The sequence below is a fragment of the Pyxicephalus adspersus genome, chromosome 9 (assembly GCF_032062135.1).
Source record: "Pyxicephalus adspersus chromosome 9, UCB_Pads_2.0, whole genome shotgun sequence".
NCBI classification, from domain to species: Eukaryota; Metazoa; Chordata; class Amphibia; order Anura; family Pyxicephalidae; genus Pyxicephalus; species Pyxicephalus adspersus.
Window position 1 is genome coordinate 8,679,585 of NC_092866.1, and position 13,020 is coordinate 8,692,604.

Consider the following 13,020-nt stretch of genomic DNA (forward strand, 5'->3'; position numbering starts at 1 on the left):
TTACTGCTGAGCCCACAGACCATTGTTTCATTTTACTCTGAATGCATACACTAGACCGTCCATTGGACCATCGATATTAACAGGGATTGCTTTACCAAGTCAATGAAATGCTTAAATTGGAAGTACAGTTCTGTTCCAAAAATCAGGCCAGTGTTTATTGCAGGAAAGGGACAGGACATGTCCATTCTGCAAAAAACATACTTAGGTGCCTGTGTGTAAGCTGAGCTGAGCATGCAGATCTCAGAATACAATGCCGAAATGTGCTGGGTATCCCCGGCATTCCCCAGAAGAGAGTTTGGTCATCTTGATTGGCTGGGCCAGAATGACCTCAGATCAGTGCTGAGTATCCCAGCATTCCCAGGGAGAGATTGGCCATCTTGATTAGCTGGGATAAGGTAAGATCGGTGCTAGGTATCCGGACATTCCCCGGGAGTTTGGCCATCTTGATTGGCCGGGACGACCTAAAATTAGAACACATGGGGGGAAAAAAAAAAGAAGATGGCAGCTTCCAGGACATAACAGGGCCATGTGTCAGGGTGATCAGGGTCAGGTGGGTATTTAGAAAAATTGCAATTAGGCAGGTAGGTTTATTTTTATTGCAGAAGAGATGTTGCCTTTTCCTTTTAAAATAAAAAAAGGAACTGTCTGATCACATGAAAAAATAAATAGCTATAGTTCTGCTTTAATCAGTGCCCGTTTGCAGTGGTTTTATAACCACCCCACCACACCACACCAATGCCTGAAAATGGAATGTAACCATATTTAGCATCCTATATCTTCCTTTCACACTGTATAGTGAATGTAGTCAAATGATTTACAATTTGTAGAAACCATTTGCACAATTTATCTACGCCCTTCGGGGCAGGGTCCTCTCCTCCTGTGTCACTGTCTGAATCTGTCTTTCATTTGCAACCCCCATTTATTGTACAGTGCTGCCTTAATATGTTGGTGCTATATAAATGTTTAATAATAAAATGTACAACAATGGCACAAATAAAAGTTATTATAAGGCTCCTGCAAATCTCAAACTTGTCACTAGGTGGCGATAAACATCTACAGTTGGTGGTCCAGCTGGGAAGTACTGAGAAAGCAGCACAAAGTTCTTCTGATGGGTTCATCAATCTGGTTGGGCGTAGGGATCCGTCATTTAATGTACTGGCTTCTGGGAAGGGCTACATGTTACTAGGCTTGTTAATAGGCGACAACAGGAAGTGAAACGACACAAAAAGCAACCTTGTTCCTGCTTTACAGCTAAATTGCAAAGCTGCAAGACTTTGCGTGAACCCTGCAAGGCATTTGTTCTGCATTGCTTAAAGTAGGGTGCAGAGTAGATTCCAGACATGCCACAATATACATCAAAAGACTCACTTTTAGCATTAAAAGGCCATCCTTTTGAAATTCTTGCCCAGGGTAAGACGTTAGTCTGCTGCAGGCAAGAAGAAACAATTTCCTGGTCTCCTTCCGTGATCAGATCCAGGGTGAGAAGCTGCAGCAAGAAGCTGGCATTTGTGAACACAGTTAGTAACATAATGGTGCTATTGGAAGGCCATAAGGCATCGTAAGTTCCTTTTTTACCCCCCCCCATTTAAAAATGTATTCTACTACGAGAGATCAAACACATGCTAATGAACAAATCAGAGTCCTGGATCTGCAAAGACACATTCCTTTATTTTATAACAACAGATATACAACACAGTCTGTATCTCACCTCCCTCCCATTTTATAAAATAAAAAAAAAAAAAATAAAAAAAAAAAAAAAAAAAAAAAAAAAAAAAAAAAAAGTAATTTACAATAGGGTGAATGATGTTTGGCCTTTGCGGGGAATCCCCGACCCCAAAGCTTTGTTAGGTCAACAAAAAAAAGGGTCATTCCAGCAGTTTTGGGGTAATAAAAGATCTCAAAGACAGTGCAAACTCTCCCTGTGGCAGCGCCAGGACATCAAGGGATTCACCTCCACCTTGTATAAGCTCCTTCAGAGATGATCCGTTCACATGCAAAACAAATCCTAAAAACGGTGAGTCCGTGTGGGTTAGGATAATGACTGCCGATGAAGGTGAAAGAAGCGATGGAAGAGACGGTAGCATTTCATTGATGTGCAAGACTCCAGCATTTACACGGTGAGAAATAACTAGTGAAGTTTATAAATAGGATTTAAATTAAAAACTAGCCTAAAAAGGTGAATAATAAATTGGCACTGGCTTATTAGTTATCCCCCCAAAACCTCCTGAAGGGGGCAGTTCTCATAAGAATGTGATTAGCATTTAAAAAAAAAGACTTGTACTACCTAATGCCGCCACTAGGTGGCAATTACCAGTTACCGCCATCCTTGGCCAAATTTACAGTGGCAGGGAGGGCCAAAAAGAATCATCTATACACAGCAGTGCTGAAGCAGCTGGCGGAGAACTACAAATCTCAGCATGCCATGTTCACAAATGCTGTTTCCCGCCCTACGAAGCCAAAGGCTGCCTTATTCATATATACAGCATTACACAAGTGAGGAAAATATGGAATACAAAAAAGGGGATTTGGAAATATTTAAAGGGGAGAAGGGGGTGTTTAATGAGCAACTGCACTCAAGAGCTTCAAAATCAAAGACGTGCTGTGTCACATGGGCATGATGTCCAATCAAAACGCAGTCTGTCTGTTAACATGGCTGCAGCCGTGAGATGGCGGCTAAGGTTGAGATTGGTAAGCCAACACTTGTTGGGATGAATAAGGCGATGAATGATGGATTTGAGATCTAAATGACCAATCAGAAGTTTGACTTTGGCACCAAGTTTGGTTAGGTAGAATTCAATGACATTCAATCTGTTTTACAGTGACCTCAGATCTGCGATTCTGTACAGCCGGTCTTGTGATTCGGTCACCATGGCCACACAGTTTGTCTACAGGAACTGTGCCGCCATCTCCTGGTTTATACAGTGTTGCCGAAATCACTGATGTTACATTGTCCAGTCAGCCAGCAGACAAGGCAAAGCTCAATAGGACTACTAGGGTCAACTCTGGCTATGCAGTGGCAGAAGTGTGTAAATTAAAAGACCAGCTGAACAGAATAACAAACCCTACGGCATGTAAAACTGTTGCAACTATGCATTTAGCGATTTGTCTGGAGCTCATGATGAAGCACGGGGTTGTAAACATAACCATCTCCTAACTATGAAGATGGGCTGCAGACTTTTGGGAAAAGATAACTTATAATTTGAGGAAAAGTTCACTTTTAGGGCACCATCAGACCAGGGTTACTACCCCACGAATAATATGAATGGGGTAAGATGTGGATTTGAGAGGCAAGTCTACTACATGGAGCTATCCACCCTCCCCCGAGCATGTATGGTGGGGTAGACCAAACACAGTTCAGCAAACTAAGACATTAAGTAAGCTGCCTTGTCCTTTGGAGTAGAGATGTGTAGGAACAGAATCTCCACCAGTCCCTATTATTTTGGATCATCCCACTCCGGAATTATTTTGGACCGGCCCTATCCAATCTCCACCCATTCTCATTTATTTTGGATCCTCCCATTTCCTCAGGTGAAGATTCACTCCATCTCTACTAGAAAGCTCATCTTAAATCCCAGACTGGAGGCACTGACTGAAGATATTCCTAAGAAGCAGTAAAAGTTCTAAAACCCATCTAGCTGCTTGTACTGTGCAGCAATTCATCCTCAAAGATCACAACAGGGATGAACAACTCTGAAGTTGGTTTCAAACAGCTTAGAAACATCTTGATAGACATAAGAAGGTTGGAAAGCTGCTCGGATTCTGCCGCTATAGAAAGTTATAGAAAACCAGCTTAGATTTCAATGTCTTCAATGGGGTTCTATCCATGCTGCCTATAGTTAAAATAGTTCTTCTGGGGACCATAATGGCTTTCTGCCTCCAGCACATGGAATGGTCTACTACATACTGCAACATTTAAAGGGATTGGCTGCTTACTTAAAGAGACCCTGTTATGTCTCTAAATAACAATGCCAGAAGAGCTCCTATGTTCTCCTTTGTGGCTCCCTTTGTCACCTACCTAACCTTCTCATCAGGCCATAGGGACTATTCGGCTTTCATAACCACCTAAGGTGCTTGGTGTCTTTGTTCCCCACCACCCCATGGGTCCTTCCTGCTATCCTACTTACCCGTCTCAGACCTACTCTTGGCTTTAGCCATAGGGACCCTAAAGCAGATGCATTGGCTCACAACACTCCCCACACCCCCTTTGTGTCCTTCCTGCTACCCTATGTCTCCTACCCACCCATAGCAGAAGCTTCAGGAATTCCCAAGAATGTTTAATGCCCCCCCTGTATTTTTCCTGCGACCCCCAAGTCACTACAACACAGGAGTGACACCGGGAAGAAGGAACCATTATGTGATGGGGGAACCTTATCTCTAACAATCCCAGAAATGTTAAAGGTCAATGATTCTTTAGGAAGCTGTGGTGCCGATGGGAGGAAAGGGAGCACCGGCCGGCCATAGTTACTCTTGTCTCCATGTAGTATTCCAAAAGAAAAAGTTGTCCAGCATTATAAAAAGACAGCGGATTAAATCCCTGGTCTGACATTGCCCCTAAATTCTATATTTTCTATACTGTGCATTACCAGCGCCTTTGAGTGGCTTAAAAAGGCCTCCAAATTAGAAAACTTGAAAGCCAAGTGTGCCGACATGTTTGACAGAAATGGCTCATCCGCAGCGGCAGGGACCAGCAATGTGTAAAAGAAGGAGAAGTCCCCATAATCCAGCACCTAAAAGTGTACTAATATTACTGCAATATATACAAAATAACACTAATGTAAAGTGGCCGCCCCAAGAAGGACGCCAAAATAGAGAACTAGGGGGGCGGGAACAGATTGTAAACACCGACAGATCCCTTCGAAATGTGTCTGACACTATCCAGCAGAAATAATTTATTTATCCTATCTATAATATACAGGAAAAGGACTGGGATATTGGCAAATACGAGCTCATCTAAGTAAACACCCCTTAACCCCAACCCTGATTCCTTACTCTTAAAATACGCTCGCTCCCGACTCACTCCTCTACTAAGTTATGTGCAAAAAATCTCATTTCAGCTGGAGACTAGATGTTATTTTTTTTTTTTTTTTTTTGAGTCAGACCCCCTCCCTAACCCCCCTTTCCTCCCCAATATCAGGTCAGTGCCTGCCTTGTACAGACCTCTGGGAAGCACTGGGAAAGGACCCTGGTTTTAGAAGAAAACACGGCTTACAGTTCGCTCTCAAAGTCTATCCGCAAGCACGCCAAAAAGTGCGTGCAGTCTGACGACTCTAGGCCGTTGCAAGGGAAACTGCGTGCGTGCAGGGTCTCCGCACCCTTTTAAACTCAAAACATTCAGTGCAAATTGCCAAGGAAGTACACATGTCCGTCATGGCGTCACAATATACAACACATCCCGCTGTGTCCGATAGCAGTGAAAGGGCTGAAAAGTGGTCAGGGTGGTCTTCATATTGCATGGGCCCAGTCCCTCTTAAAAAAAAAAAAAAAAAAAATGACGCCGACTTAAAAGACCTCTTTGCTTCCTCCGTCTTTGGAGGATGACAGCGGGCCTGCGCAAAGACGCGCCTCTTGTGGCTTCTCCCCGATGCTTGTTCCCCCGCAGGACTTAAAAGATGATGAGAAGAGGAGGCTTTAGTTTGGCTTTTATGATTTCCCAGATCTCCCGGTCCAGATTACGTGGGGAACGCATGAAAGAGGGGACGTGTGTGTAAAGCATTTTAGACATCCCGGAGAGAACGCGGAGTCCGATCTCTGTGATCCTAAAGCGGGCAAGACCCAGTACACTGCAAAACAACAACAAAAGAAAAACATGAAGCTAGGACCTTATGCGGATGGCATTGCTAATAACAGATCAACAAATCTACAAAACAATCAAATTAGAATTCTAAAGTGCTTGGTTGCCCCTGGGGCTGTGGAATCTCTCCAACCCCACGTGAGAACACTTGGCCAAACTCATTAGCGCCAAGCCTTTTGCATGCTACCCTAAGTACTGGGTTGTTGTCTTTGCTTCTTGAATCTTCAAAATATATATGTAGAGGCCACCCCCCCCCCCCCCCCCATCATACTCCCTTGTGTTTCTATTCAAAGCCCAACATTTTTATTTTTAGGATTACAAACCCGATCAGGTCCCAGGGGAGTCACACTCAAATTTGTCCTGGTGATGAATATCATTTTAGCATATACAGAATGCATTTCAGCCATTTTCATTGATCCAATTGTTTTATTATTCTCCATAAAAGCTGTGCAGTTTAATTGATTCCTTCATTACCCAACTTATTACTTGAACAGCAAACTTTCTGTATTAAATTATTGGTCAGAATGGTGCACGCACACACCAGTGATCATCATAAGAAGAATACAAATATCACCTGCTAATATATTCTTATCATTTTACCTACCATATCACACGCTATGAACTATTGAACGGCAATACTAAAAAAAGAAAAGAAATCCTTGAACTATAAAACACAGAGATAATAGATCATTATATAGTTTGCTATATAAAATAACTGATTATGTCTGTGCAATAGTTCATGTAGCATGGTATTTAAAAGTATTACAGTGATTCTGTTTAATATGGCTGTGCAGTAGTTTATGGAATAGGATACCAGTATTTAAAATGTATTGGTATAGAACAAAAAGCACTTTCTGCACATTCTGCAGTTGCAGTAGGCATTGCCATTTGCAACACCTATTTAATGTACAGGGTTGTGTATTACACCGATATAAACTGTATAATAATAAATAATAATAATAATAATAATAATAATAATAATAATAGGACCAACTTACTGCTAACTAAACATGACCACACACAGTCGATAAAGGTTTTATGAAAACATTATCCAGGCGAACAAATATTGTCTAAATATAGAGCAAAGTCCTACGTTTACTTGTTTCAGATCTGTCCCAGTAGTTCAGCATGAAAACAGTTGGTTTAGGCGACATGCCTAAATAAATATAAACTCCTGCAGTGTAGAGAAGAGGATTACTTTACACTCACCTTAAAATAAAGCCAGACAGTGTGGCCGCCAGTCAATCAGAAGGGTGTTCCGGACAACACCTGTTCACTTCAAACCAGGAATCTATACAACTGGAAGAGAGAACAAAGAAAGTTTCATCATGTACAGCACTACGTAATATGTTGGCATAATATAAATCCTGTATATTAATAATATATCACATGCACTCAATTGCCAGTGTAACAACTTATAGATGCAGGAGAAAGGATCTGTCCCACATGGGACACACAGGTCAGACCACACCTCATTAAGGTAACCTCTTCCTAAAAATCGGGCCCGAGGATGCTTACCTCTGCCTGAAAAAGCTAGCAGCCTGTCCGATATCAAGATCGATTATAAGGCTGTTTAATGGAAAAGTTATTTTGTTACAGGAAAAAAAAAAAAAGAAAAAAAAACAACTTTATATGAAGAGGCAAATCACCCTGATCTTATTTGCTAGATGGCCAGACAGCAATCCCAATTGTCATAGTCCACAAACAGCCTGATGGCCATTTTTGCGGCAACCAGCGGTTTTAAAAGCGATCACTTTAAAGTTGCAATCGTGACTACAGAAAGTGGCAATCAATTACTCCATGTGGGTGTATGAAACCTCTGACTGAATGAAGATTAAAGCACTGTATAGAGGCAAATTACCCTTTTAGAAAATAGGGAGTACTAAATATGACCATCAGGATTACAAAAATGAGAGATCTGATGATACGTCATAATAAACTGGCCCCTAGGTGTCTGACCCCAAACTGATGAGAAGAATACCAAAATGGAATCTCCTTATAAGCATCCCTGTGTCAATGACCCAATGTTTCAGTGCATGGTTGTAAGATGGTTGGGTCATTCTTCAAAATCCAAATTTTCACTGAGGTCCACTGTGCACCTAGTACAAATGCAGTGTCTAGTTTTTCTCACCTAAATCCATTTCATATGGAGAGCAGACAGGTGTTGTCTGCAGCCTGCAGATGGGGCAATGCCGGATAAGATTTATAATAAATCTAACTGCAAATCCTGGGATGCTCAGCTGGTAAAAGCAGCTCCTGTGAGCCCAATAGGTCTCTATCACTGTGCAACCTTTAAGAACACATGCCCCCAGATCTCATTCGGTATCTCTCAATGTCGAACATAGGAGCACCCCTGGCATTGGGCATGCAGAATGCAACTTAAATTGAGAGCAATAGAGAGGATCTCACAAAGGAACACAGAATAAGCAAATGACAAGAACATATATCAATGTTCTCCCCAGGCCCTTTTAGCTGGGTGCACCACTCTGCACTTTTCAGTAACCACCTGGATGTTTTTTTAGGTGGTTACTGAAGAGTTGGGTCACAATACAGGGCTTGTCATCCACCTACAGCTTCTTCCCAGCCAAATTTTCTATTTATTTTATCTCTTAAAGGACACAAGGGGTTAACAGCTGCCCAGCCAGGCAGACTATTTGTCAGTAATTACCCCCAGGCCCTGACAGGAGACATCTTCCGGCAAGCCAGGTTACTACAGTAACAACAGGACGCACCAGGCCCGGGATGCGTGCCAAGTAACCAGGACAACTAGACACAGACATGCACCCGTGATGCCACGACTGACTAATGGCAGCCAAATTACAGGGGAAATGACTGAGATAACAAAGATAGAAAACTAATGAGAACGCACGCTTGTTTAACCCCTGCACCCAACTGAATGTCAAAATATCCAGAACCCCACAGCTTTCATTTTCCCATTTTGTTAAAATGCCATGCATGGAAATCTGGGTGCTCTGGAGAACATAGCAAGAGGTCTGACGGGGATTCTAACTCCCTCTTAGCCTGGTGATCCATTTTAATCCATGAACACACTTCAAGACCGGAGCAGCACCAAGGTGTGTGGACTGATCAGAGTAATTTCCTCTTAGATTGTAAGTTCCTTCAGGGTTCTCCCCAGGCCCTTTTAGCTGGGTGCACCACCCGGCACGTTTCAGCACCCACCTACCTGGCTGTTTACTAAAGAGTTTGGTCACAATACAGGGGCTGCCACCCACCTACATTTTCTTCCCACCTGGCTTAAAAAAAATTTCTTGGTTGAGCACTGTCCTTGTGCAGGGTCTTCTCCTCCTCCTCCTCCTGTATTACTGCCTGCATTTGTCTGTCATTTGCAACCCCTATTTAACGTACAGTGATGTGTAATATGTTGGTGCTATATACAGATTTATAATAATTACCTTTTGTGGTAAATGCACAGACAAGGCAGTCTGGCTATCGTGTCCCCTTGTGTGAGCTCCTCCAGGCAGATGACACACTCGCCTGCGTCCCTCGTCAGCACGTCATCTGCAGAAAGAACAAATCAAGAAGGTCCTAAGTTGCAGGCTGTTCTGTTATTATAACATAAAAACAAATATTTAGGTACTTTATAGGAGATTTAAAATGTAAATTGCAAGAAAATAAAGCCAAAGTTGCTTACTTTCAGACCATCTCTCTAATTGAAACCTCAAATGTAAATTATATACAGCAGTGTTCAACCCAGAATTATTTTTATGCTGGGTGGGAAGCCCCGGTATTGTGACCCAACTCATCAGTAACCATCCAAAAAAAGAGCCAGGTGGTCACTAAAAAGTGCTGGGTGGTGCGCCCAGCTAAAAGGGGCTGGGGAGAACACTATATAGGAAGACAACATGGGAGGAAGCCAAAGCCACTCAGACTTGTTCACTTGTTTGTCAAAGTTTAGGTTGGGATATTAAGCAAGAGGTAGTCGAAGCTGAAAACCTTCACAAGCAGTTTTCAGTGCAGACCATATTAAAAGAACATATAGGAAAACTGCTAAGCATCTACAAGAAGCATTCCTGGCTGATGTGCTGGGGTTTGATGGCGGAGGGGCTACTGGGTCAGTCTGACTCATGAAGACAAAATCACAGCAAGGTCTGGAATAGTAGATGGCATTACTGACAACAGCTGAACTATTTGTGGCCATCACACAGACATAACCAGAATGACTGGAATACATGAAGTCTATGAAGCAAGCTGGGGCAAAAAAAGAGAACGAGGAGTCACTGCCCTCATTGAGATCACTTTCTATAAAAAGAACCAGAATTTATCTGGACTAATGCCTTAAGGGCTGAATTACAGGTTCTAGCTTTGGTGGTCATTAAATGTTGCCCAACCTTGGTCTTATTCTACTAGGTCGGAGATAATAAAATGGTGGACACTACCAAAAAGATAAAAAGAGAACTTGTGCTTGGTTGATGTACTACATAAATGTGTAAAAATCTGCACACCTGCTGCCCCACGCTGCATAATATTAGGAAGTTAACCCATAGAGTGTCAACCCCAGGCCATGGGAATTTTGGCCACACTGCTCTTCTGAAGAGCTATGGTAGGTGAAAAATGTTCCAGGATCGGCAGATTTCTGGCATCCCCGTGATCAGTGGTTCCATGGCCAGTCTGTAGGCCATTACAGTGTTCTGTAGTGTGATAAAGACCAATGGATGGGAAGTGTCAATGGTGGAAATTCTTTAGCCAATGCAGAGCAGAGGGACAGGTAGGTAATAACCCTTTTGTCATAGGAAGCCCTGAATTCCTTCACAGTACACCAAATTACTCCATGTGCATTAGAAATAGCAGCAACTTACATAGAATCTTATGTTTTGGCTGGAGAACATCCAGCATTTAAGCCAGGGGTGGGCAAACTTTTTTACTCGGACCACAATCTGTCGTAAAACTTGGCAAAGGGTCTGGGTCGATGGAAGAGTGGGCGGGGTTATGCCATCATGACACCACTGAATGTGACGCCACGATGGCATAACCCAGCCCACTTCCTGAGCCCAGGATTTGTACAGGGGACATGATCTGCGGCTCTGGCCGGTGTGGGAGAGTTCAACGGGCCGGATAAAAAAGCCTAATGATTTATGGCCCATGCCTGATCTAAGCCCTTTCCTATCCAGCCTGATTGTACCTGGCCCACCTTTTCTCTCCCCAATCATTGGATTCCAGTTCTTTCGATCATGGATGCTCGGCATCACATGTGGGCATTACAGTGCCTCCCATCAGTCGTGACCTGCCTGCATTACACAGAGGAGCAAAGTAATAAAAATGGAAAGATTTTATTAAAAAGTTAATTAGCATGTTGCCAAGGAGGGCCCATGAAAGGCAAACAATCCACAAGCAGAATATTATAATATTTACTTACCGTTATAGGACAGCCGAGGTTTACTTAGACACATAATAAAGTGCATCTCCATTTCATCCGAGGCCACGGCCTTGGAACATATAGGGCATCGGAAGCCTGAAAGGGAAAGCAGGCGGGTCAGTTACACCATTCAGACTACAGTTGTATAAGTTGTGTGTATACAGTTGTGTAAGAATACCTAGGGGCAGCGACACACATTCACACGCAATTATAAGCAATATTACCGGAATGTTTTGCTTCCAGTTTTAAAGGCTGCCAATCACAAGTATGATCCTGTCTGCTGCAGGACGCTAACGCTGCAATAAATCTAAAATTCCTCTCCATTGACATTTCTCATCCTGGGAGAAGACCGGACATAGAGTATCAGGTAAAAATACATCAGCAACTGTGACAACTAATGAAAATGTGACTGTGCAGCTCATATCTGCTGAACGAAAACATTTCAATGCAATCAATGGCATTTGAAGACAAGTTTATGTTCAGTGGCCCAATTTGCCCCCTGGGGGAAGAAACTAGCGTTGTACACCCGCTGCTTTGTTATACAATAGCTTACCTATTTTACAATTATGCTGGGGAAAAAAAAATAAACATATAAATTCCAGGATATGACCCTGTGCCCTGCACAAGCAGGATGTCCTTTATCCCAGCATAGATACATGGAGTATGGTGAGGTCACTACAGGTGATGGAAGTGGGATTTTTTTTTTTTACGGATTTGTTATGTGCCAGAAGTTCCACAACAGATTGATGGCCAGGGACCGGTGGACTATACTAGGGCCAATATGGTTCCCTGCAGCTTGTTGCCCCTTAACTAAACAGACCTGGCTGTAGAGACACCATCATGGCAGAGCGGTTGATCTTATTGGTAGGTTTGTAACCTAGGAGGAGGAGAGGTGCAGAATAAACACACAGAATGCCTAAAAACAGAAACAGGGAGATCCGTGCACTACCAGCCCTGTGGTGCAGTTTCCCCTCCAGCAAAGAGAACAGATCGCAATATCATAGTGACAACACCAAATCTCAATGCAATGCCCAAGAGACTGGCAGAGGCAGCCGTGCCTTGGATTGCACACTACAGATATCTCAGGAGCAACATGAAGATTTCAGGCATTGCTTTGACACTTTGGATTTCTAGTGGTTTCCTATATAAAATCTTTATTTTTGAGTTTGGGTCCAAGTTAAAATCCTGATTGCATTCACAATTTAGTGCCCCAGCCCCCTTTGGCAGGGTGTACCCACCCAGCACTTTTTAGTAACCACCTAGCTGTTTTTGGGAGGTTAATGAAAAGTGGGTCACAATACACTGGCTGCAACCCACAGCTTCGTCCCACCCAGCTTATAAAAAAATTTCAGAGGAAAATATACAGATCTGTAACATAGATCAGATCCCGGTCAAAGTCTCCAATGTTGCAGACTGATGAGGAGACTAGGTTATTGTTCCTTCTACCTGCAGCAGACTGATCACAGTGCCAGTACAACTTTTTAAACTGCAAAAAAAAAAAAAAAAAAAAAAAAAAAAAAACTCCACCTTTTTATATAGTGTGTCATGATGGGCCAGATAACTATGCGGCCATGTGAGATTGCAGCAATGTCCCCTTTAACTAAACTCTCCAAGCTTTGGATCTCTACAGCAAGCAGGAAAATGTCTATGGTGTCATCTAGAAGCAACATCCCCGGAGCTGGGCCACCTGATGGGATACAAAGCAGCCGCTGAGCATTTCAATGTCGGTTTGACTTCCTGGTTGCCATCACCACCATGTACACATTGAACTCTGCTGATCTATAGCGTGTGTCAACACAATACCCGGCTCAAATAAGCTTCACCTGGAAACACTGGGAGGGAATGGGACTGTGAT

The 13,020-nt window shown here is 42.9% G+C and overlaps 1 protein-coding gene across 2 annotated transcripts in view; it reads right to left on the minus strand.

The window, feature by feature from the left end:
- Positions 1 to 1,649: 1,649 nt before the first annotated feature.
- ZNRF1 (zinc and ring finger 1) overlaps positions 1,650 to 13,020 on the minus strand; it is a 28,189-nt gene continuing 16,818 nt past the window's right edge. Inside the window, exons 2-5 of one of the 2 annotated variants that reach the window (XM_072422494.1) lie at positions 11,166 to 11,261; positions 9,205 to 9,310; positions 7,001 to 7,090; positions 1,650 to 5,780 (exon numbers count right to left, since the gene is read on the minus strand). In XM_072422494.1, the coding sequence (XP_072278595.1) occupies positions 7,033 to 7,090; positions 9,205 to 9,310; positions 11,166 to 11,261 (260 nt within the window). In that variant the 3' untranslated portion in view covers positions 1,650 to 5,780; positions 7,001 to 7,032. The other variant, XM_072422495.1, reaches the window with a different exon arrangement.